General features: G+C 41.1%; 1 protein-coding gene across 5 annotated transcripts in view; it reads right to left on the bottom strand.

Moving 5' to 3' along the window:
* Positions 1–25394, bottom strand: part of vps13a (vacuolar protein sorting 13 homolog A) — a 523321-nt gene that overhangs the window by 431553 nt on the left and 66374 nt on the right. For all 5 annotated transcript variants that reach the window (XM_078567491.1, XM_078567508.1, XM_078567499.1 and 2 more), the window contains exons 7-15: positions 24554–24613; positions 17298–17357; positions 17116–17196; positions 14782–14839; positions 12625–12752; positions 6765–6871; positions 3362–3533; positions 832–894; positions 458–587 (exon numbers count right to left, since the gene is read on the bottom strand). In XM_078567491.1, the coding sequence (XP_078423617.1) occupies positions 458–587; positions 832–894; positions 3362–3533; positions 6765–6871; positions 12625–12752; positions 14782–14839; positions 17116–17196; positions 17298–17357; positions 24554–24613 (859 nt within the window). The remainder of the gene's footprint in view (positions 1–457; positions 588–831; positions 895–3361; positions 3534–6764; positions 6872–12624; positions 12753–14781; positions 14840–17115; positions 17197–17297; positions 17358–24553; positions 24614–25394) is intronic.

The raw sequence follows: 25394 nt of genomic DNA, 5'->3' as shown, positions 1-25394 counted from the left end.
AGTACAGTTTGTGGCCATTTCGCCCATCCCAGCTGGCAAAATTATCTGCAACATCCACAATATAATGCCCCCACTCCCCTCTCAGATATCCCAGATCCCCGACTCTCCCAGTATCTGATTTCACCCACACCATCACAATCCTCCTCCACCACAAAATGCTAGATTCCATCCACCTCTCTGTGAATCTGGTTGGCTGTCAGGTGGGAAACCTGTGCAGATAACTTAAAATAGATCCCACGAAATTTAGGAAACTCTTACTGCTGGGTTTCCTAACAGAAATCTCACACCCCACCCTCCCCCTTCCTTTCAGGTTCTAGGTTATTATAGGGTCCATTGTCTCAATAAAGCAAATAGGAATTTCATATATATCCTTTGAGGATTTGCCAGCAGCAATTTCTAATTTTACATCACATTTAATATTAAGTATCTGCTTTGATGGATAATAAAACATTTGTACCAGATTTCGAGTCTCGCGGTCTCTCTTCTTTTGCTCCTGTCCAACTCCAAGCCCAACCAAACCATCCTCTAGAGTTATCTTCTTCAACCTTTGCACCTGGTCTGTAAATCTTATGCCCTGATTTCATAACCTAGCAAAATATTTAATAACACATTGTCTTTACTTTCTTGGCACTGAATTTGATGCTTTATGTATGTACATAAATAATTATAATTTGTTTGTTGGTGTGCTATACATATAATTTAAATCAGTTTATATGATAAACATTTTGGTTTCTTCTATAAAATGATCAAAAAAGCCAGATAAGCAGAATTGGAAAACTGTTCTTTGCTACTTAAATTAATTAGCTTTTTAAAATCCTCCTGCCCAAATACCTCCACTTCCGCTTGTTGTCGTGCGAGTGTAATATTGAATAAATCAAGCTCCTTTTCAAGTTCCTGAAAAAGAAAACATTGATGAATGTAATTCAAAAATCAACATTTAGGCCATTAATAACCAAACTCAAAATTTCAGACTTCTTTTAGGTTATTTCCTTACCATTTCAGAAGATAATTATTCATTACCCACTTTTCTGAAAATATTGTGATCAGCATCCAGCACTCTTACCAGAGCACCAGTGAGATTCTACCAAAACAGCCACAAATTAGATCAGGACCTAGAAGTGCTCACTCCTGGACTTCCTCTTCCTTGGCAACTTTCACAGTTCCTTACTCAAACAGACCCTTCACCCACCTGAACAGTGATGTAGAGGAGTCCCGGGCTGCAAGGTCACACATTCCAAGCTCAGTCTGCTGAAAGGCAGATTTGAAGCTCACCTGGGATTCCAGACCTGGGTGCCAGGCTTAAGAAACATAAAAGTAAAATGCAGGCATCATTCTGGGGATAAAACCCATGGTAACATACTTGAGAAGGACATAGATTGGTGAAATGGGCAGGTTCTTGGATTCATTAACAGAGTATAAAAGCAAGGAAATTATGCTAAACCTTATTGGCCCAGATCTTCCGGTCTCCAGATCATTGGAGACCAGGTGTATGACCAAAGATGCACGTCAGAACCCCACCGAGGTCCTGAGGGGCTGACCTCCGTGGGAATTGCCTGGGAAGTTTGAACTTCCGTTGGGAAATTTTCCTGCTCATCGGGAGCCTGCACAAATGTCTTCAACTCTGAGTTAGAGTTGGAGACTTTGGACAATTCCACAGTACTTACCTGGATAGTTACCCAGGAAAGTTAGAAGAAAAAAATCTAGTCTAACTTCTGGCTAACAACACAACTGGCCCTCCCCCAAATCACTCTCACTTACCCCCCACCCCAATACCCCTCGACCCCCGATGACCACCCAACTGCCCCCAATCCGATAACACCTCCTGACCCACCTGCCACTACACCTACACCCACCTACCTCATCTACCTAACTATTCATTTATTCATCTACTTACCCATTCACCAATATTCACAATGGACCTTTAAAGTTACCATACAGCAGCTAGTGCCCTTAAAATGGGGCAGGTCTTGATCCGCTGCCCCCCACCCCCACAACGCTGCAGAGCTGCTATGGAGTTCTCCAAGGAATGCTGCACTCCTCATTTCTGGAGAAGCTGCGTTTGGAAGACCCGGCAAGAAATACAGAGAAGCATCAAGGCATGGAAAGGTTCGAGTGGCGTAGCAATCTGCTGATGACTGCCACTTCGCGGAAGATCCAGGCCAATAATTCATTGGTTAGATTTCAGCTGCAGCATAATGGACAGTTTATGGGCACCACACGTCAGGTAGGACGCTAAAACTTTGGTCAGGGTGTAGAAGAGATTTACTAGAATGGTATCCGGGATGAAAGACTTCCGTTATGTGGAGAGACTGGGGAAGCTGTGATTGTTCTCCTTGGAATGATGAAAGCGAATGGGAGCTTTAATAGATATCGGAAATCATAAAGGATTGAGAGAGTAAATAAGGAGAAAGCATTTTCAGTGGCAGAACAGAGTCAGCAACCAGCGATTATAGATTTTAAAAATGCAGTTGACAAAAGAACCAGGGGCAATATGAGGATAAAAGCAAAATACTGCAGATGCTGGAAACAGAAAATGCTGGAAAACTCAGCAAGTCTGACAGCATCTGTGGAGGGAGAAGAACAAAGTTAACATTTCGAGTCCGTATGACCCTTCTTCAGAGCTGAAGGGAATGGAAATGTGATTAAATTTATGCTGTTTAAGGGGGAGTGGCAATATGAGGATTGCTTTTATGCAGCGACTTGGTGTGTTCTGCAATGCACTACCTGGAAGTGATGGAAGTAGGTTCAATAACAACTTTCAAATGGAAATTGGATAAATATTTGAAAGAGGAAAAACTTAAAAGTGCAATGGGGAAAAGACAGTGGAATGGGAGTAATAGCTCTTCCAACAATCTGGAACAGGCACAGGAGGGTCAAATACCCTCCTTTTGTGCTATATTTTTCTATGATTCTATTTGCAATCTTGGATCAGAATAGAGTGAATTAGCCAGTGTCCTGCATTCCTGGTAAAAGTGCATTTGTGTCAATACATTAGTTGAGAACAGGATTGAGTTGAACATAATACCACCACAGACACAGTCAGTTGACAATTACTGTCAAGACACCTATCTTATTTAAAGTAAACAGCTTCACCCTAATGAGAATTTTGACAGACAGTGCAATTGTGGGCAGGTACAGCCTAGTATTTAAACTTGGATCGCTAGGGCCTTGAATTTTCGGTTCCAGTTTGTGTTAAAAAAAAATTCAAAAACTAAATTATAGTCAAGTTGGTCAATTTGTTATAGTTTATCAAGTATCATGGCATATTGAATTCCATGTAAATGATAGGATAATTATATTGTTTGAAATAACATTTTAAAATGGTTAAATATATTTTGTTTAATGTAAGCTGTCCACCAACCTTAAGTGCGCTGATAAGTTCTTCATCTGGTTTCTTGGTTTTGATTCTTGATTTATAGATGCTCCTGTAATTCTTTATTTTTTGCCTGTGCTTTTGAATGTGCTTCCATGACCATGCATTAAGCGCAGGCTTTATATTCTCTTCCAAAATGCTCTTTATAGCATATGCCCACCTGATTATGGCAAAAGCAATACAACAATGTCCACTTAAAAAGAGATTACAAGTCATTTTGTACAGAAATATTTCAACTCTTCTATAAGAACACCGTTTGCCTTAGATAGTGGCGTATAAGTTAACTTTTGAAGCCTTGAAAAATCTCTCCAAAAATGGGAGCCAACTTATACATCAAATATAAAAGTGGAACACCCCATGTGGCAATGGGTGGTCGCCATTTTGAAATGTCATCTACTTCCAACTCAAAGAGTGACACGTCTTAAAACTCCTGTAGACCTTCACAATATAAGCCATGTTGCCTGCTTGATCCCTCCCCCAATTGTAAAGTGCCATTAAGTAAAACATGCATTTTTGGGGAGAAAAATTGAGCCTGACTACAAATGCAAGTATAGCATGTCGTGGCTGAAAAGGGCGGGGGCAACTTATATGCAACGTCTAAGCAAAACCATGATTTTTGGGCCAGAAATATTAGGTAATCTTCAACGCCAGGTTGACTCAAACTCTGCAATTTACAGTAAATATTTGGTCAAACCTTGGAGTTCAGTTAAAGGGTGGCATGTTCATCTGAATGGTGACATAATGGTAAGTTCTAGGCTAAGATCTGTAAGTATATGTTTTATCTCCCAAATGTTATGCTATAAAGTAGCAGTCAAAGACAGCCATTATAGAAAAAACTCTTTTACAGCATTTCCAAGTTCAACCGAATGCACTGATGGATTCATTCCTTAAATGTATTTGCTCTAACAAGAACCTCTTGTTGCCTCTACGTAGTGGTATTGGCACTGGACTAGTAATCCAAAGACCCAGGGTAACGCTCTGGAGACCGGGGTTCGAATCCTGCCATGGCAGATGGTGGAATTTGAGTTCAATCAAAATCTGGAATTAAAAGTCTAATGATGACCATGAAACCATTATCGATTGCTATAAAAACCCATCTGGTTTTCTAATGTCCTTTAGGGAAGGAAATCTGCCATCCTTACTTGGTCTGGCCTACATGTGACTCCAGACCCACAGCAATGTGGTTGACTCTTAAATGCCCTCTGAACAAGGGCAATTCAGGATGGGCGATAAATGCTTGCCTAGTCAGCAATGACCACATCCCATGAATGAATAAAAAAATATTTGAGTGTAGATTTCACATATTTACACTTTAGTGTAGTGGTTTACACACTGGGTAGTTAGCTCACACTGCAAGGTTTTTTGTGCATTCAAGTTCTGTGCTGGAAACTTGCAATTGTAAAATATATCCTGACCATATAACTTGTAATGTCTGCAATTAGCTTTTACTGTGGTATATTGAGAGCAACAGTAATAAATCCCCACTAAATAATAAAACAATTAGAATTTGTATTTTTAGCACCATTAAATGATATGTCAAGCACTGATATAGAACATTCACTCCAGTTAAATTCTTAATGGGACCACAGCAAATCATAGCATCATAATTACATGAAATTTACTACTTGGTAAATTAGCAGACATTTTCTCACCCTAGTTCTAAAAAAAGAAAAGTTTATCAAGTTGCATGTTCAGTACTGTTGCTTTAAATATACTAAAATAAAAGCATGATAGGCCAGTTTTGTGTTGAAGAATGGATTTTACAGATGCATGTTGTCAGCACAGAACTTTAACTTTAATAGACAAAAGAATCCTGCAATAAGGGCTAACACCACCACATCCAAATGCCCAATTTAGGCTTCTAGTTTGCAAAGCACTATGCCAGAGTATGTACAATCTACCAATAAATATTTTTGCCCCAGAGCCAACAGCTATTCACAATATATATTAATGATTTAGATGAGGGAACTAAATGTAATATCTCCAAATTTGCAGATAACACAAAACTGGGTTGGAGGGTGAGCTGTGAGGAGGATGCAGAGATGCTTCAGTGTGATTTGGACAAGCTGAGTGAGCGGGTAAATGCATGGCAGATGCAGTATAATGTGGATAAATGTGAGGTTATCCACTTTGGTAGCAAAAACAGGAAGGCAGATTATTATCTGAATGGCTATAAATTGAGAGAGGGGAATGTGCAACAAGACCTGGGTGTCCTCGTACACCAGTCGCTGAAGGTAAGCATGCAGGTTCAGCAGGCGGTAAAGGCGGCAAATGGTACGTTGGCCTTCATAGCCAGAGGATTCGAGTACAGGAGCAGGGATGTCTTGTTGCAATTATACAGGGCCTTGGTGAGACCACACCAGGAATATTATGTGCAGTTTTGGTCTCCTTATCTGAGGAAGGATGTTCTTGTTATACAGGGAGTGCAGCGAAGGCTTACCAGACTGATTCCTGGGATGGCGGGACTGACATATGAGGAAAGATTGAGTCGGTTAGGATTATATTTGCTGGATTTCAGAAGAATGAGGGGGGATCTCATAGAAACCTATAGAATTCTAACAGGACTAAACATGGTAGATGCAGGAAGGATGTTCCCGGTGATGGGGGAGTCCAGAACCAGGGTCACAGTCTGAGGATATGGGGTAGACCATTTAGGACTGAGATGAGGAGAAATTTCTTCACCCGGAGAGAGTGGTGAGCCTGTGGAATTCGCAACCACAGAAGGTAGTTGAGGCCAAAACATTGTATGTTTTCAAGAAGGAGTTAAATATAGTTTTTGGGGCAAAAGGGATCAAAGGATATGGGGAGAAAGCAGGAGCAGGCTATTGAGTTGGGTGATCAGCCATGATCATAGTGAATAGCGGAGCAGGCCCGAAGGGCCGAATGGCCTAGTCTCGCTCCTAGTTTCTACTTTTCTATGTAACAGGGTCATTACGGCACGGAAGATCATCATTTGGCCCATCAAGTCAATTTAAGGAATCAATAAATAACATCAGATAGTCTACATATGTGGCAAAATCTTAATGCAAGCATGGAAGTGTAATTGTTGTCGGACCAAATTTAAATAATTACTTTTAAAAGAGCAATATCTAATTTTCAAATAGTATATTGCACTTCTCATTCTATTGAGAAACGTCCCTATATTAAAGTGTTAAATACATGATAAATATATAAATCATCCAAGAATTGTAATGAAGCATAGTTAGCAGCTAAAGTTAAATTGCATGTGAGTATCTTAACAATCTTAACAAACTAACTAAAATAACTCAATTAATAAACAAAAATAAAATTAAGTTCTCTCCCAAAAATTTTTTAAATTTCATTTCTATATCATATCCTTTCAAATAAGGAAGTTTATTTCTGAAACAGCAAACCTAATTAAAATATTTACCATTCTTTAGCATTGTTTTTACAGGGGACATTTGGTTTATATTTCCTATATGGCAGATTTCGTGACATCATCTCAATGGATCCAAGTAGCTCCATGATGCTGAGGTACTGTTCAAAGAAAAAGAAATAGGTTCTCTATGAGAATATAGGCAAAGCCTAGAAGTTTGCAGAATTGTACTACTTTCCTGGACTATCTTAACAGCAGTAGTAATCTATTTGAAACCAGCAGGCTAAAGATGTCTTGAATCCAGAGATCAGTTATCTACAAATATCACCAATTGTAATTTCTGGGCTAAAATTATCTATCACCTGTTGTAAGAATCATGAGTTGGGATTCTGTCAAATCGACAGGGCTCTTACCCACCAGTCAGAGAACCGGCGAGGAACCATCAGTTCTGTGGGGGTGGGGGGGGATGCCGAATGAATTCAACAGAAGCAGTCACACGGGCCTTCCCCATAATTGAGATTCCCAGCGGCGGAAGCCCCACCCGAGAAATACCAGCCAAATCAGAAGCTGGCAGCTTCTCAATGATGCCAGCCCCAGCAGGAGTGATGGCTGCTGGTGGCAATTCGCCCATTAGAGTCCCAGGATCAACGAGGGACTCCAGACCAAAGGTGAGTGATAATGTGATGGGGATCACAGGAGAGAATGAGGTGGGAGGGTTGGGGGCAAGGGCATCTGGGTGGCTTTCAGGGGTGCCCAACTGAGGGTTCCCCCCCCCAAGAGGCGGAACTGATTAGGTTTGCTGGGCGGCCTTCTGGGGATGCAGAAAGCAGTGCGGACCCCCCATTTAATCCGAGCCACCACTAAATTGCAGTGGGCTCAGGGATAACGGGTATCGATTGCTCATTAAAAAGAGCCTAATTGATATCCCGCCACAGCCAGCCAGGAATCCTGCATCAGCCCCTTCCGCCCTCCAACTTAAATCGGTGGGGTCCGGAGGGGGGTGGTGGAATGGCTTGCCCACTATCAGGAGACTAATGCAGAGCCGCTCCCACCATTAAGTGGGCCCAGCTACCATGGTTCCCGTAGTGAACGGCTGTGTTAAATCCAGCCCCTGGGAAATCCCTACATCAAGTTTCCTTGCTAATTGATGAAAACTTGTTTAAATACAATGACTGATAGTTACATTGAATCTTATACTTAACTACATTTTGAATCCTGTTTGTGATATGCTCTGGGTAAAAGTGGCCAAGAGGTGGCTTGAAATTCTTTCGAGTTACCAACAGTCACAGATTGCAACTTCTTTCGAGTACAATCACAGTTCTTGGTTTTTCCAGGAGTGGGACATGAACCCACAACCCTCTGATTCAAAGGCGAGGGTGCTATGAACTGAGCCACAGCTGACACCTCAAGAGGTGGCTTGAAACTCTTTCGAGTTATCAACAGTCACAGATTGCAACTCTTTCGAGTACAATCACAGTTCTTGGTTTCCGGGAGTGGGACATGAACCCACAACCCTCTGATTCAAAGGCGAGGGTGCTATGAACTGAGCCACAGCTGACACCTCAAGAGGTGGCTTGAAGGTGCATTGTGTGTTGGCCTTCATTTACCTGCTGTTTTTGAACCCAAAGGGCTTGCAAGGGGCCAAACTGTCAATCAGTGAATGATTAAGAAATGATCACTGAAGGAAGGCGACCCTGCAAGTTTTTCCTCTTTTAGATAATTACCCAATTCTCTTTTGAAGGCCTTATTTTAATCACTTGTGTGCTGTGTATTCCAGATCCTAACCACTTGCTATGTAAAAAAATTTCCTCATGTCACTGTTGTTATGACACAGCAGATGTGTGCCAGGTGGATCAAATCCATGAGGGAAACTTGATCACACGGTCACAATGGTTTTGTAGTTTATATTTTATTTTGAGATGCATGCTCTGAATTCAGAAGTAATATGTCTACCATGACTTCAGACATTTTTAGAAAACTAAATTAAACATTAACAAAAGAAAATATTTCAAGCACTTACATAGGTCTACAAATTACTACTATAATAATTCCTAAAACCCCTAATTAATCAGGCTTCCACTTACACTCCCGTTAAGGCAACAGTAAAAACAAATAGATTTAAACAGATCCAGGCAAGGCAGTATAATGCCCTGGATAGTAGAATTCAAAGTGGCTTTTCGCAGCTTTGGTTTCTGTAAACAGCAGCTTAATGCACAAATACTGGAGGCTTTTCACAGTCAAGGCAGCAGAAGCACATTTCAAGTTGCCCAATGGTGAGCTCAATGATGGCTCTGGTGGACACATAAGCTTGTTATAGGGCTCCTCTGCTTCACTCTGGCGATGCCTCGCTGGCATTATCAGCTATGTTCACCCAGGATCCATCCATCAACTTGGGCCGGAGCTTCAAAAAGCTTTGTGAACCATGAGTTGCACAAGACGTATGCATCGTGACAGCTTCCTGGATCACGAGCTGCATTATTCTTCTCCTGTGGTCGCACACCAGTTGTGCATTCAAGGAGTGAAACTCTTTGCAATTTACAAATGCAGTTGGCTGTTCCCAGGGAGCTTTCAGAGCTACAAGTGCAGTCAATGGCCCCTTGTACTCGAGGAAACCGAGCGATGGCACCAAATGCAGCTGCCATTGTAGCCTGGCTGTCTTCATCGGTGGCGAAGTGGATAAAATCATTGGCACAACTAAATAGGAAGACCTCCTTTATGCACCCATGTGTGGCCGCCTGAGAGATACCTGCAAGCTACCTCTGGTGTAGAAATTGAGTACTGCTGTAACCTCGAGGGCCACTGGCATGGAGCGCCAAACAAATCCAATTAGTCTTTCAGACCCATTTAACTTCTTTAGGATCTGTCTTTCTCAATCTAAAGTTAGAGGAATCATCCAAGAAAAGTGCCTGATCTGGGATTGCTCCCTCCTCTCACAAAGAAAAGGGGCTAGGATGATAATTCACCACAATTGGCAGAAGAACTAGAAATGACATAAGAAAACATTTTTTCATTCAGCAAGTTTTTGTGATCCAGAATGCACTGCGTTAAAAAGGGAGAGAAAGCAAATTCAGTAGGCACGTTCAGAATTAATATTTTAGGCCTGTGAGGTGGAGGTGGAATGGAAGCTTTTCAAGGGGTAGCTATGCGTTAGCTATGCAGCACCTTGATTAGACCCCATTTGGATATTTTTGTGCACTACACCTCAGGAAAAGATATTTTGGTCTCAGGAGGGGACTAGTATTGGAGGATTCAGGGGTACTTAGAATTACACAGATTCTACAGCACAGAAACAAGTCATGCAGTCACTGACCTGAAACAGTATCTCTGTTGCTCTTTTCATGGATGCTGCCAGACCTGCTGTGTATTTCTGGCATTTTCTACTTTCTTATATCAGGTTTATAGTGTTTTGCTTTTGCAACATCATGGGTTGATTGGTATTAGGGCTATAGTGAATTTGTACAGAGGACAAGAGAAATTTCTGTGCCAAGACAAATATCCTCAGCAAGATAAAATAGCTGGTGTAGAACCTGAGACTAACAAATCACAAGGAATTGTGTACTAATCTTACATAAGTATTACTGATCGCACAAACCATCTCAAATCCACACGCCTACAGTGAAATACAAGGATCATCCCAGTACACAGATTCACCAGATTGATAGGGTCAAATTATAAGGACAAGTTACTTAAACTTAGCTTGTATTTCATTAAGTTTGAAAAGTTGAGGGATGATATTATTAAGAGATTCAATATGCCGGATGCAGGGGAACTACTTCCTCTGGTAGGGGAATCTGGATCAAGGAGGCATCATCTTAAAATTAGAGTTAGGCCATTTATGAGGTAATTCATGAAACACTTTGACACAAGGGTATTGGCAGAATTCATATCCCTACAAGAACATAGATGCTAGGTTAACTGAAATTTAGAATGAAGTTTGATAGTTTTAAATTAGGTAAATGTGTCCTGAAGAATGGAGCAAAGGTCAATAAATATAACTGAAGTACGGATCAGCCATGACAGTGGCAAAACAGACTTGAGAGGACAAATTACCAACTTTTGTCCCTATAATGGAACATTTAGCACACTAGAATCACTCAAGTCTGGCATGATGTCAAGTCTCTTTCAGAAGGCGAAACACGGAGCCATATTTGGTTTTCCCGGAGTTCCTTAAGCCACCACATTGAGACCCTCCAACCCTCAAGTACACCATGTGGCTTTCTTACATGAGCAACTCTCCAACTATTTCAATTTGTGTTTGTAGAGTCCTCAGCTACATTTATAGACAGCAACAGTCATTTACCTACCATACCAAGAGGAATTTCAATTTGCGAATTGTATAAATTAAAAAAAATTATACATGTTACAGACAGGAGGGTGGTTAATTTAAACAGCACCAATTTCTCTTCTCATCACCTGTCCATAAACAGGTGTTTTTGATTTGCTTCCTCCTTTACAAGCGGTGGCATATTTCCCACCCTCTGTTTCCAATTTCTATTAATAACCCCACAACAAACTCGAGATAGGATGAACTCAAAGGGTTAGTTTATTTGCACACACTCAAACTGCGGGAGAAGGGTCACAGCATTGCTACACTCATACAGTAAGAGGGATAGAGACGAGAAAGATTTGCAGTGCAGAGACCGCAGAGAAAAGAAATGGTGTTTCACAGGGATTCCAGAGTCCAGAATCAAAGTCCAATGATGTATTCCTTCATGGAGGTCAGCAGGCTGAAACCAATGCTATATAATTCACTTTTCTGGTGGAGTTGACTTCACACAATGAGATAGGTATGCAGAGATGAACCAGTCTTGTAGTGATGGTAAAATTCCAGCAGAAATAGTGCAGATGGAGCCAGGTACTCAATCTGGACCCAGGTACTCAATCTGGACAGAGTCCCTTTTCTGAGGGTGCGTGTTGAATGGTAAACTCCAGACAAAGCTTGCAGTTTCAGAAAGCAATATTACTGGTTTCACAAACTAGAGGTCCGTATCACATGACTCCCACCTCTTCACATCAACTTTGACAAGGGATGTGCATTCCTTACCTGAGTCTCCAAGATTATGAAGTGTTCCAACCATTAATAATTGAAAGGAAGGTTGTGGGGCCCTTTTTCCTAGCAGACGAGTAGACTCCAGCTGGCTAACCAGGATTATGAAATGCAGATGGCCTTTGTATAGCTCTCTTTGAATTTGGTCTGTACAGCCCACAGAGAAGCTGTTAATGTCTCTTCAGAGATAACGAGGTGCAAGTTTCTTTGATACTGCCAGTTAGCTCGTTTAGTTGAGGGCCAGGCAGACATGGTTTCAGCCATTTTAAAAAGGCATTTGTCCAGTTTTTAACATTTTAGAAATAGCCATGAGGATATCTATTTTATAAAAAAAATATCTACAGGGTGAGATATTAGTCCCCTCACAATAAAAATAATATTCTAGAGCCATTATGGGGAACTTTGTACGCCTTGCATCAAAACTGTTTCTTTTTGAAACACCCTTGCAGAATGTCAAAAATCTAACTTCTTTATGGAATAAATAGAAAAAAAACTGTTTTGAATTGGGTCTCCTGCTCAAGGAAACTTTCTACCCATATGCAGGCAATTTATCTAGAGAAGTCCCATTTGTTAAATTTTAATTGTTATTTTAATAGAGTATCATTTCATTGCAACTTTTCAAACAAAATTTAAGTAGCATAACTGAGATCATTCATCATAATTGACTTTAGCCCAAATTCTGCAACTGACAAGAATGTGCAAGGCATGACCACATTTCACTTTTTCTGAATGGCTTCACCGTATTATCATGCAAGCCTAAAAACACAACTACTGAAATTACGAAGCTATTACAATGTGCTACATAGGAAACATATACAACAGTTGTAGCTGGTTATAGCAAGTAAACAGTTAACCAGCAGCTATTACCTGAGGTCTTTTCAGTTCAATGGCTATGTCTTGTAGATTTACTTCCAAGTTCATTTTTGGTGAAGCAAAGTCAACTTCTGCTCGTGGATTCATTTCAAGTTTAGCTTTGGCAGATAGTGGCTGAAAAACTTTTTTTTAAAAAAAGTTGAAAGGTAGATTTGTTAAAATTTTGCATAGAAATTTTGTTTTTCAAATTAAGTTAGTATCCACATGCCAAAAGCAATGTAAATTCAAGTCAGTTCATTTGCACCAAGTAGCCTTCCTCATTCTTTGATAGAAGGTCAACCTCCCAGGGTAACCAGCAAGGGACATTACCCCTTAAAAGAAAACTGGCATCCAGGGAGGTGATCATCTCCTACTCCATTGCATTATAGACTCAATCAAGTTTTTGATTCCTTAACAACATGTGGCAAGAGACAAAAGGAGCCAACAAGTACACAAATGTTATGGAAAACTAATGAGAACATATTTACATTAATACTTATTTAAGGTCAGGGGACCAGGTAGTGGATCAACAATGTTACTAATCCCCAAAAATATTCGTAGAGACTTGTACAGTAGCAGTTCTAAAATTGGGGTGGCATATTTGGCAGCCACACTCTACTCCTGCCTCCTGGCTCCACGCCTGTCTCCGACCACTACTCAATTATTTCATAGACCCTTGCAAAGTCTCTATAGGCAGCGAGGAGGTTCATGGACCCCACCTTTTGATCATTTATATATGAACTATATAAATGCAAATTCTTCTTTATTTAAATCATTCGTACCTGCCACTTTATCACAGGTGTTCCCTTTTGCTTTTTCCTCCCATCTACCTGCCTTTTCCCTGCCGGTGTACTTGCTTAAAACCGGTAATATTTGTATCACTTTCCAAACCCAAAACGTTAATCCTTACTCTTTCCATTGATATCAGCAAACCTGAATATTTCCAGCATTTTCTATTTATATTTCAGATTTCCAGTACCTGTGGTATTATGCCTTATATGATGATTTAATGATCTGGATGAAGGAACAAAGATGTCAATCCAAATTTACAAAAACACTAAGTTAGGAGGCTCAATGTTGCTTAAATAGGAGCCAGAAGTTACAAAGGGACATAGACACATTAATTGAATGGCAAAACTATGGCAGATGGAGTACAATGCAGGCGAGTAAAAGATAATCCACTTTGGATCCAATTGGAATTTTTGATCAGATATACTGGGAGTGTGCAGTAATAAAGGGAATTGTGCGTCCTTGAACAGAAATCAATCATTCATACCCAGTGGATAGCTATCAAGTGTTCAAAAGATAAATGGAATGCTGATCTTTATCTCAAAAAGGGTATGCTGGGATACAAAGCGGAGGAAGTTATGTTTCAGTTGTACATAGCCTTGATCAGACCCCATGTGAAGTACTGCATTCAGCTATGAGGACTGAACTTGAGGAAACATATATTGGCCATTGAAGGTTTAAGGGGCAGAATTGCCTCGCCCTGTTACATATTCCAATGTCTTGATCTGACAGTTGAGAGAGGCATTTCCTGCAGGAGCAACATTAGACATGCACTGTTGAAAATGATAGAAGAAATAAATTGGATTAGGCTTGTTTTCAGGCAGCGGAATTTAACGACTTTGCTACAGCCCTATTTATCCTTTCTGGGACCTTGGTTCCAGCCCTATCCAGGTGCAACTTGTTCCATTAGTACAGCTCCTTTCTTTCCCAGTATTGGTGCTCATGTCCCATGAAATGGAAATCAGCCTTGCACACCACAATGACTTCCCCAATCTGCTTGCCCCGTCCCAAATTTCTTGTTGCCCAGATAATAATCCTAAAATTGTTATCAGATGCTCAGATAATAATCCTGAAATTATTATCAGAGAAGTTCTGCTTTTTCACTTTAGCTCCCGAGACTCTTGGCAGGAACCTCTGTTTCTCATTTCAACATGGGTCACACTAACTGGTTCATTGCACCTTATGCTGGCAGCTGCTTTGGCAAGTTTTCAGAAAGAATCTGAGAGACGTTTTTCAAATTTAATGGATACACCTTCCATATTTGTATATTTATCCAAAAGCTATTAGTCAACTTACTAAATAGTCTAAGAAAGTGGATTCCTTTGGAATTTACAGTACAATTTTGTTAAAAGCATTACACAAGTGCAAGAACATGCAACTTACTGAACTGATAAGTCTCTGGAATAAAGTTGCTTGTTGAAACTCCATCTTTTAAGTCTTTCTGAAAAGATAATTTTTACGTTACACAGCAATATCCAGCAACAGCATTTGTTCAGGCTTGACGTCAGAATAAAACATATTTTAAAAGTTTAGGAGGTTAAGTGAGTTAGAAAACTATCCTTTCACCAGAATACAAAATCATATCATGTGTTATATAAATAGCTTCAATGAAAAGTATTTGATTAGTTGGTATTTAGTTCCCAGTGGAACTGAGCAATATGAGATTGCTTTCAAAATCAACTCAAAACTGGCATTGTATTCAGAAGCCACAGGAATTATCCAATATATGAGGTGGTATTGGAACAACCCAGTTACTTAAAAAAAAGATGCTCATCAAATCTATCGAAGTGACCCAAGTCAACATTGCTTATAAGCTGTCCAAGTTTAACAAGAAAGATAATTCACATATGCATTTTAATGCAGCCAACATGATGCTTCCTCAGATCAAAAGTCTTATGAGGAGAGATTGAGGAAATAGGGCCTGTATTCTCTAGAGTTTTGAAGGATGAGAGGTGATCTCACTGAAACTTACAATTCTTACAGGGAGTGACAGGGTAGATGTAGATAGTATGCTTAGTCTGGCTGGAACTAGGGAACACTGTCTCCGAATAAGGAGCAGGCCATTTAAGATTGAGATGAGGGGGAATCTCTTCACTCAGAGGGCGGTGAATCTTTGGAATTCTCTACGCCAGAGGGCTGTGGAAGCTCAATCATTCAGCATGCTCAAGACCGAAGTCAATAGATTTCTAGATGCTAATGACATCAAGAGATACGGGGATAGCGCAGGAAAGTTGTGTTGAGGTAGATGATCAGCCATGATCTCACTGAATGGCGGAGCAGGCTCGACATGCCAAATGGCCTGCTCCTGCTTCTAAGTTCCTACCTTCTTAATTATTGTTTCTTTGCACTTCAGGACAGAAAATATTGGAGGGCATATTCTGTCCAATTCTGGGTCTTAAGAGAGGGTGCAGAGGATATTTACTAGAATGGTACCAGGGATACAGGACTTCAGTTAAAGCAAAAAATTAGGGAGAAATTCAATAGAAATGTTGAAAAATTATGAATGGTTTTGATGAGAAACTACAGTGACATTGTTCCCAGTGACAGAAGGGTTAGTAACCAGAGGGTACATATTAAAGGAAATTGGCAAAAGAACCAGAGGTGACATGAGCAGAACTTGTTTTTTCCCCAAATGCATTGAGCCCTTATGAACTGAAATGCACTGCCTGAAAAGGTGATGGAAGCAGCTTCAATAATAACTGCCAATAAGGAATTAGAAAAATATTCAAAAGGAAACTTAATAGTACAATTGGGAAAGGGAACGGACACTAGGGGCAGAATTTTTCCATCGGCGTGCAGGGGGCAGGACCTGCACGTCAACGTGTAAAAATGACGTGGGGGGACGTCAGGTGGAACTCCTGACGTCACCCCATGTCATTTACATTTTCAGATTGGTGGGCACGCAGCCGAGTCGGCTGTGCACCTGCTGACCTGTCAACGGCCTATTAAGGCCATTAAGAAACCAATTCAGCTTATTAATGGACCTGCCCGTCCAACTTAAAGGCCAGGTGCCCAGGCGGGCTTGTGAAAAAACATGAAACCTCATCCACTGGTGGGATGAGGCTTCATGAGGATTTTTAAATTTTAATGAAAGGTTGCAAAAAAGGTTATGGACATGTCCCTACTCATGTGACAGTGTCACACGAGGGGACATGGCAGGGAAAATTTTTAAAACCCTTTATTAAAAGTTTCAAAACGGAGCCAATCTCCCTGAGGCAGCACTTAGTCTCGGGGAGATCTGTGCGCTCTTTCGCGCGCACGCGCTAAAGACCGCACTCCCGGCTGAGGGAATCCCACCCCGCCCGCACAGGGAGTGCATAGCGCTTCCTCGCGGACATCACGCTGGGCGGGCCTTAATTAGCCCACCCACAGAAAATGGCAGGGCACCCCCAACCAGGGCTGCCGATTGGGATCCCTCCCGCTCTCCCCCACCCTCCTCTCTGATAGGGGGGTGAATATTTTTCCCTCGGTTTACTGGATCACTCTTTGAAAAAAGTTGGCACGGGAACAATGGGCTAAATGGCATTCTCCTGTGCACTATGATATTAAAAAAAAGCATGAGCCACTCATGGTATCTTGTCCATTAAAATTAATAGATGCAAAATCATGGAGCTGCTTACACAATTTGGGGAAGGGGTGAAGGCAGGGAAGGAGGGAGGCAAAGCTCAGCAGCAGGAGCATGGAATCAGAATGTTTATCATATTAAAGTCAACTTACCAAAGCTTCAGCCTGACTGCTTTTAGAATACATTTTCGTGTTGACATTCCAATATGCACACAGGTAGTCTAATCGAACAAGCTAAAAGATAATATAAATACATGCAAGCAATTAGTTTAGAAATTATACATACTAAAATCAAATTATTTGGCATTTGTGTTACAAACGATAACTAGTTTTACCTTATTGAAGACATGTTCACATTGATCATGCAAGCATGGATTCCATCTCTCGTCTGTAGTCTATAATTTAAACAATATGTTTAAAACCGTCTGCATTAAAATAGCATTATAATAAATCTTTGCACAATTAATATCAAACTTCTGATTTGCATTTAATCAGGAACACAGGTTCGGTATTTATTCAAAGAGTAAATCTTTCCAGTTTTATAATATTGAAACCAAAATTTAGCACAACATACTTCACTTAGGTTTCAGAGAAAAACAACTTCACAAAGAAGGCCTAGATAAATACATTGTATTTCATTAAGAAATTATGCTCATGCACTTCTGGCCTATATCATTTGATTTATTTTTGTTGTGTTTGTCATTTTTATCTCCATTATAAATTAGCATGTGCACATTTATTATTCTGCAGTAAACTAATCACACTGTAGCCACTGCACAGCTGGAAGCCAAATTTCTGATTTATTCTTCCAGCTCTGATTTTCCTGAATAGTCAGAAGTAGGAAGTACTTAAATCACCCAACTCCCACCCCACAAGTGAACACAATGAAAATAAAATTAGTATAAAATAAAATCCTTATTTCAGTGCTCTGCAATCTCTCACCATGTAGATAATATGCTTCTCTTTTTATTCTTCCTGCCAAAATGGACAATTTCACATTTCCCTACATTACACCCCATTTCCATAAGACCATCAGACATAGGAGCAGAAATTAGGCCATTCGGCCCATCGAGTCTGCTCTGCCATTCAATCATGGCTGATAAGTTTCTCAACCCCATTCTCCCACCTTTGCCCCGTAACCTTTGATCCCCTTACCAATCAAGAACCTATCTACCTCGGTCTTATATACACTCAATGACCTGGCCTCCACAGCCTTCTGTGGCAATGAATTCCATAGATTCACCACTCTCTGGCTAAAGAAGTTTCTCCTCATCTCTGTTCTAAAAGGTCTTCCCTTTACTCTGAGGCTGTGCCCTCGGGTCCTAGTCTCTCCTACTTATGGAAACATCTTCCCCACGTCCACTCTATCCAGGCCTTTCAGTATTCTGTAAGTTTCAATCAGATCCCCCCTCATCCTTCTAAACTCCATCGAGTATAGACCCAGAGTCCTCAAACGTTCCTCATATGTTAAGCCTTTCATTCCTGGGATCGTTCTCGTGAACCTCCTCTGGACCCTCTCCAGGGCCAGCACATCCTTCCTGAGATACGGGGCCCAAAATTGCTCACAATATTCTAAATGTGGTCTGACCAGAGCCTTATAAAGCCTCAGCAGCACATCCCTGCTTTTATATTCTAGTCCCCTCGAAATAAATGCCAACATCGCATTTTCTTTCCTAACTACCAACTCAACCTGCAAGTTAACCTTAAGAGAATACTGGACTAGGACTCCCAAGTCCCTTTGCACTCCAGATTTCTGAATTCTCTCCCCATTTAGAAAATAGTCTATGCCTCTATTCTTCCTACCGAAGTGCATGACCTCACACTTGCCCACGTTGTATTCCATCCGCCACTTCTTTGCCCATTCTCCTAACCTGTCCAAATCCTTCTGCAGCCTCCCCGCCTCCTCAATACTACCCGTCCCTCCACCTATCTTTGTATCATCTGCAAACTTAGCCAGGATGCCCTCAGTTCCTTCATCTAGATCATTAATGTATAAAGTGAAAAGTTGTGGTCCCAACACTGACCCCTGCGGAACTCCACTAGTCACCGGCCGCCATCCTGAGAAGGACCCCCTTATCCCCACTCTTATTTCCCAGTAATTGTTAACACATTATTGCTAACACTGATTATATCCAATTGAAATATGATATGATTGGTAAAGGGATGTCATTTGTGATTATTTAAAAAAATGTTTTGACTAGCTTAAGATTAATTAAGCATATTATTGCTGAAAGATTTTTGTTTGACATTTTGGATTAGATTTTCATCTTCAATGTGGGTAGCAGGAGTCTCGGGAGAAAGTGCAGGATTTTTGTTTGGTGGCAAGAAGGAATTGGGTGCAATGCCCCTGGAAAAAACGGTGGAGACAGTCACAGGAGCCGCTGGGTGCTGAGGCAGGGTATTTAAAAGGACCACCTGTGCGCTCTGGGACTACATCCCAACTACAATTAAACAGAAAACAGCCTAACTCTTACCCCTCACACCCCCTCACCACATGCACACCCCATGCCCTGACTATGCCAACTTATACCACCTCACCCACCCCAATGGCCCCAAAAACCCTCCATGCAAACCTATGGCGCTTCAATGCCATAGGTTTGTATGGAGCTAAGCAATTCCACAACCAACGGATCAGATCCAAGCTCTGCAGTGCTGTCACATCCAGCTGTCTATAGTGGTGGACAATTAAATAACTCCGTGGAGGAAGCAGCTCCAGAGAGGAGCTGCTTCCAGCTCCAGGGAGAGCCCAGCACATCAGTGCAAAAGGTAAGGCTGAAGCATTTGCAACAAATCTTCAGCCAGAAGTGCTGAGTGGATGATCTATCTCGGCCTCCTGCAGAGATCCCCATCATCACAGGTGCCAATCTTCAATCAATTCAATTCGCTCCATGCGATATCAAGAAATGGCTGAAGGCACTGGATATTGGAAAGATTATGGGCCCTGACAATATTCTGGCAACAGTACTGAAGACTTGTGCTCCAGAACTTGCCACGCCCCTAGCCAAGCTGTACCAATATAGCTGCAACACTGGCATCTACCCAACAATGTGGAAAATTGCCCAGGTATGCCCCGTAGATAAAACGCAGGAACCCGGCCGATTTCCGCCCCATCAGCCTACTCTCAATCATCAGTAAAGTAATGGAAACGGTCATCAGCAGTGCTATCAAGCGGCTCTTGCTTAGCAATAACCTGCTTACCGACGGTCAGTTTGGGTTCCATCAGGGCCACTCAGCTTCTGACCTCATTACAGCCTTAGTCCAAACATGGATAAAAGAGCTGAACACCAGTGGTGAGGTGAGAGTGACTGCCCTTGACATCAAGGCAGCATTTGACTGAGTATGGCACCAAGGAGTCCTAGCAAAACTGGAGTCAACGGGAATAAGGGGGTAAACTCTCCACTGGTTGGAGTCATGCCTAGCACCAAGGAAGATGGTTGTGGTTGTTGGAGGTCAATCCTCTCAGTTCCAGGACATCAATGCAGGAGTTCCTCATGGTAGTGTCCTAGGCCTGACCAACTTCAGCTGCTTCATCAATGCCCTTTCTTCCATCATAAAGATCAGAGGTGGGGATGTTCAGCACCATTTGTGACTCCTCAAATACTGAAAGCAGTTCATGTCCAAATACAGCAAGACCTAACAACATCCAGGCTTGGGCTGACAAGTGGCAAGGAACATATGCACCACACAAATGCCACGCAATGACCATGTCCAACAAGAGAGAATCTAACCATCACCCCTTGACATTCAATGGCATTACCATCACTGAATCCCCCACTAACAACATCCTGGGGGTGTTACCATTGACCGGAAACTGAACTGGACGAGCCATATAAATACTGTGGCTACAACAGCAGGTTAGAGGCTCCATATCCTGCAGCAAGTAACTTACCTCCTGACCCCCCAAAGCCTGTGCACCATCTACAAGACACAAGTCAGGAGTGTGATGGAATACTCTCCATTTGCCTGAATGAGTGCAGCTCCCACAACAACCAAGAAGCTTGACACCATCTAGGACAAAACAATCCACTTGATTGGTATCCAATCCACAAACACTGACTCCCTCCACAACCGAAGCACAGTGGCAGCAGTGTGTGCCATCTACAAGATGCAGTACAGGAATTCACCAAGCCTCCTAAGACAGCACGTTCCAAACCCAGGACCATTATCATCTAGACGTTCCAAACCCAGGACCATTATCATCTAGAAGGACAAGGGCAGCAGACACATGGGAACACAGCCACCTGGAAGTTCCCCTCCAAGCCACTCATCATCCTGACTTTGAAATATATCGCTGCTCCTTCACTGTTGCTGGGTCAAAATCATAGAATCCCCTCCCTAACTGCACTTTGGGTGCACCTACACCACGTGGGCTGCAGCGGTTCAAGAAAGAAGCTCACCACCACTTTCTCAAGGGCAATTAGGGGTGGGCAATAAATGCTGGCCTAGCCAGTGATGCCTACATCCCGTGAAGGGATAAAAAAAATTACAAAGTATACACTCTATATAGAACCAATGAGCCCTACAGTAACAATGTCATATCTGGAAAAAGCTTTAAAAAAATCCTAACTTTCTTACAAAATACTTCATTCAGTACAGCCCTATAACGCATCAATTGTGGAATCTGCAAGCGCTTGACACTTTTTTACCTTGTGTAAATAACCCCCACCGAGCAACTGAGAAATAGATTTGAGGGAAAGCTATCAATCAAGCTATGCTTTCCCTTGGACGCAGCTGTTTCACCAGGCTCTTGGATGTCTGGGATCAGGGTCAGTCGCAGAGGCTATACAAGTTTATAGGTGTGGGAGTCCATAGTATAGCAGAAATGATGGCTTGTCAATATTTATTTGGAGAAAATCTCTGTTCATCCAGCACGGCAAGCAATCTGACAAGTTAGCAACACTGAAGATGTCATAAAATTATAATATTTTTCATAATATTATTGTGGGTTTATGGTTGTCTGTGCGGCTGATTTAATTAAATTAGAGTCAGATAGACTGCAAGGTTGAAATTATCAAAAGAAAATGAGGGTAAAAAGATATTTAAAATGCTATTAAGTAAACATGGATGAGGGTTCCACAGATAAGGTGTGAAGGAAATTTGCATTTTAAGATAAGTGGACAGATGTTTGGGTTTCCAAGGGATGGTAGGATGTCTACAACTAAGATGATAAATAGGGCAAGGTTATGATGTTTATTTTTCCCAAATGGAAAAAGGCCATATTGACAACATGAAAGATTTTTATATTATGGAAAAGTAAATTTCAAAAGACCTGTAGAAAAGTGGAATTTACAGATTAAAGAGAAAAAAAACGTATAGAAGGATGGGAGGCTATGTAGAGTGTGTGGCCGTGGGAGATCGAAAGGTACACCATGTGAAGCATTCCTTGGGGAAAAGCCTCTAGCCACTTTAGCAGAAGTCTGCCGTGTCCAGTACCTAAAGTGGTGCTACAAGCCTTTGGAAATCCACTATCGAGTGGCTGCTGTGGTAACCTTGCTGGATTTATTTTATAATTTCAAATCTATTTTGGACTGTTGCCTTAAAAGGGGGTGCGTAGCTGGGAGCCTGTTTAATTAAGAATTTTGGGACCTGTTAAGACTAAATAACCATGTAAATGTAATCTTGTGTGTGTTTGTTTAATTTTTTCTTTTATTAATAAATGTTTTAATTTAATTCAGAAGAATTGAGTCCGCTAACAACTTTAGAGATTGTAAAATTCAGTACATTAAGCCTTCTCATAATAAATACAAATTGCAAAACCGTTGTGATAGTGCGACCAAGTTTCCCTTGTGGATTTGGTCTGCCTGGCACATATTACCTTCCACATCATAATAGAAGGGTTGAGAGAGGTGGTGGTGAAGTAGAGCTGGTTGCCATCAGCGTACGTGAAAATTAACTGTTTGCGGATGACGTTGCCAAGAGGAAGCTTGCAGATGAGAAAAATGAGGGAGCCTGGGACAGATCCTTGGGAACACTAGAGTAGTAATTTGGGAGCAGGAATAGAAGCCATTGATGGTGATACTCTGGTTACAATTAGATAGATAAGAGTGCAGACAGATAATACATTCCAACCCCACCGTACAATGCTAGAGAGGCACTGGAGAAGGTTGGTGTGGTCAACTGTGTCAAAGTCTGCAAGACAGGTAGAGAAGGATGAGGAGGGATAGTTTATCTTCGTCACAGTCGAAGGATGTCATTTGTGACTTTGATAAGGGCTGCTTCAGTATTGTGGCAGGGGCAGAAACCTGATTGAAGGAATTCAAGTGTGGAATTCCAGGGAAGATGGATATGGATTTGGCAGACAACAACACATTCAGGGACTCAAGAGTAAAGGGAGGTTGAAGACATGGTGATAGTTTGCAAAAATGGTGGCACAAAGGGTTGTTTTTTTTTAAAAAAGGAGAAGTTTGATGAAGGTAGTTTGAAAGAGAGTGCAGGTACCTGAAGAGAGAGAACCAGTAACATAATAGCTTGTATAAAGAACCATGACCTGTTGGGAGATTAAATAAGCCAGCAATCAAATTTACAAACCAATTTTCAATCTATATTTGCTTATGAGAACAGACAGTGCATGATTTTTATACCAAAATCTGATTTTTTTTTTTAAAAGGAGTTTGTTTCTTTATGAGACAATGGAGTTGACATGTCTGAACAAACAACCAGGGAGAAGAATAGTGCCAATAATGAGTTTGACACAAGACAAAAAAAAAAGCTTTGGTTTTCCTGATGTACCGCAGGAGGAAATTCTGGCTCACCTACATGTAGCCTAAGGACACGGAGGTGATCGGTCAAGCAGACAAATGATGTAAACGAGCAAAGTTCATGTCATGGATATACACATGAAATTAATTACGTGCCCACATAATACGTCGCCAACCACTAACTATATACTATTTCAGTAATAAAAACAAACAAAAAAAAAAATGCTGGAAAAACATCAGCAGATCTGGCAACATCCATGGAGAGAGAAACAGAATTAACATTTCGACTCTGAAGAAGCATCATACGGACTCAAAACTTAACTCTGTTTCTCCCTCCACAGATGCTGCCAGACCTACTGGGTTTTACCTGCACTTTCTGTTTTTATTTCCGATTTCCAGTATCTGCAGTATTTTGCTTTCATGCTATCTCAGTAACTTCAGGAAGAAAAAGCAAGGGGGAGAATAGCTTTATATAGCACCTTTCACAATCTAAGGACATCCCAAGTACTTTATAGTCAATTAAATGTTTTTAAAGTGTAAGCATTGGTAAGATAAGGAAGCGTGACAGCAAATTTGCTCACATCAAGGTCCCACAAACTGCAATGAAATAAATTAATGGATTATCTGATTTATTAGATGTTGATAAAGGGGTAAATTTTAGCCAGGACACTGGCAAGTCTTTGATGGTGCATGGGATCTTCCAAATGAGACAGTGGACAGGGCCTCGATTTAACATCTCACCTGAAGGACAGTACCTGCCTAAATTACATGCTCAAGTCTGTGGAGTGGAGCTTAAAACCATGGGCTTCTGACTCAAGAGACAAGAGTGCTACCACTAAACCATAATAAAGATCTCAAGAGGGAAAGAATTAAAAGCCCTAAATCCACAGTACCTCAAGACTTAAATTCTGAAGTGAAATTCCGAATGACAATGGGGAGTCTTGGTTTGTGATCTGCAAATAAGAACAGAATTATCAAAAACATGTACAGCTGGAAAAAGCTACTCAAAACTAGATAGAAATGATGATGGTTATCATTTAAGGTTCAAATGAATAGCAATTCTCTTCTAGATTGATGTGAACTTTTCAAAATGTTTCTGTACTTTTGAAATTAGAGAAAACAAGACAAAGTTCAATAGTGATATATAATGTTCCTTCTAATGCCACTTTGCAGATATAGCAAAACACGATGGGCAAGAAGTCAGCATCCATTTTTTTGGGCACTATCACTAAACATAAGAAACAGGAGCAGCAGCGGGCCATTTGGCCTCTCATGTCTACTCCACCATTCAATAAGTTCATGGTTGACCTAATCTTGGCTGCCCTCAATAGCTCCAAAGTAAAAAATTATACCAGCTGCCATATCGGAGAAAAGCTGTATATCCGCTGGAAGTACACAGAGCGGGCAAATCACATCAGCATGCAAATTTGGAGCACAACTCTCCACTAACACCTTATTTTATCTTCATGCAACTAAATACACATTCAGCAGTAGAAAGGAACGCCCATCAGTGCTCTTTAAAATGGATCATCGATTACTTACAGTTTAGCTGCTGTTGGTTTCTTCTGGCTGTTGCAACAATTGTACAAGTGTCTGATGTTTTCTATAGTTATCTCAGGTTGTGGAAAACTAGCAGGTGCTAAAGAACCTCTTGCTGACTGTTATGACATGGCAGTTGGTAAAGACTGAGTTGTTTAAATTCCAGAGGGAAACTTGAACAAGTGTCATAACCTA

This window comes from Cetorhinus maximus, chromosome 2 (genome assembly GCF_964194155.1).
Source record: "Cetorhinus maximus chromosome 2, sCetMax3.hap1.1, whole genome shotgun sequence".
NCBI lineage: Eukaryota > Metazoa > Chordata > Chondrichthyes > Lamniformes > Cetorhinidae > Cetorhinus > Cetorhinus maximus.
This window is presented reverse-complemented; position numbering and strand designations above follow the sequence as displayed.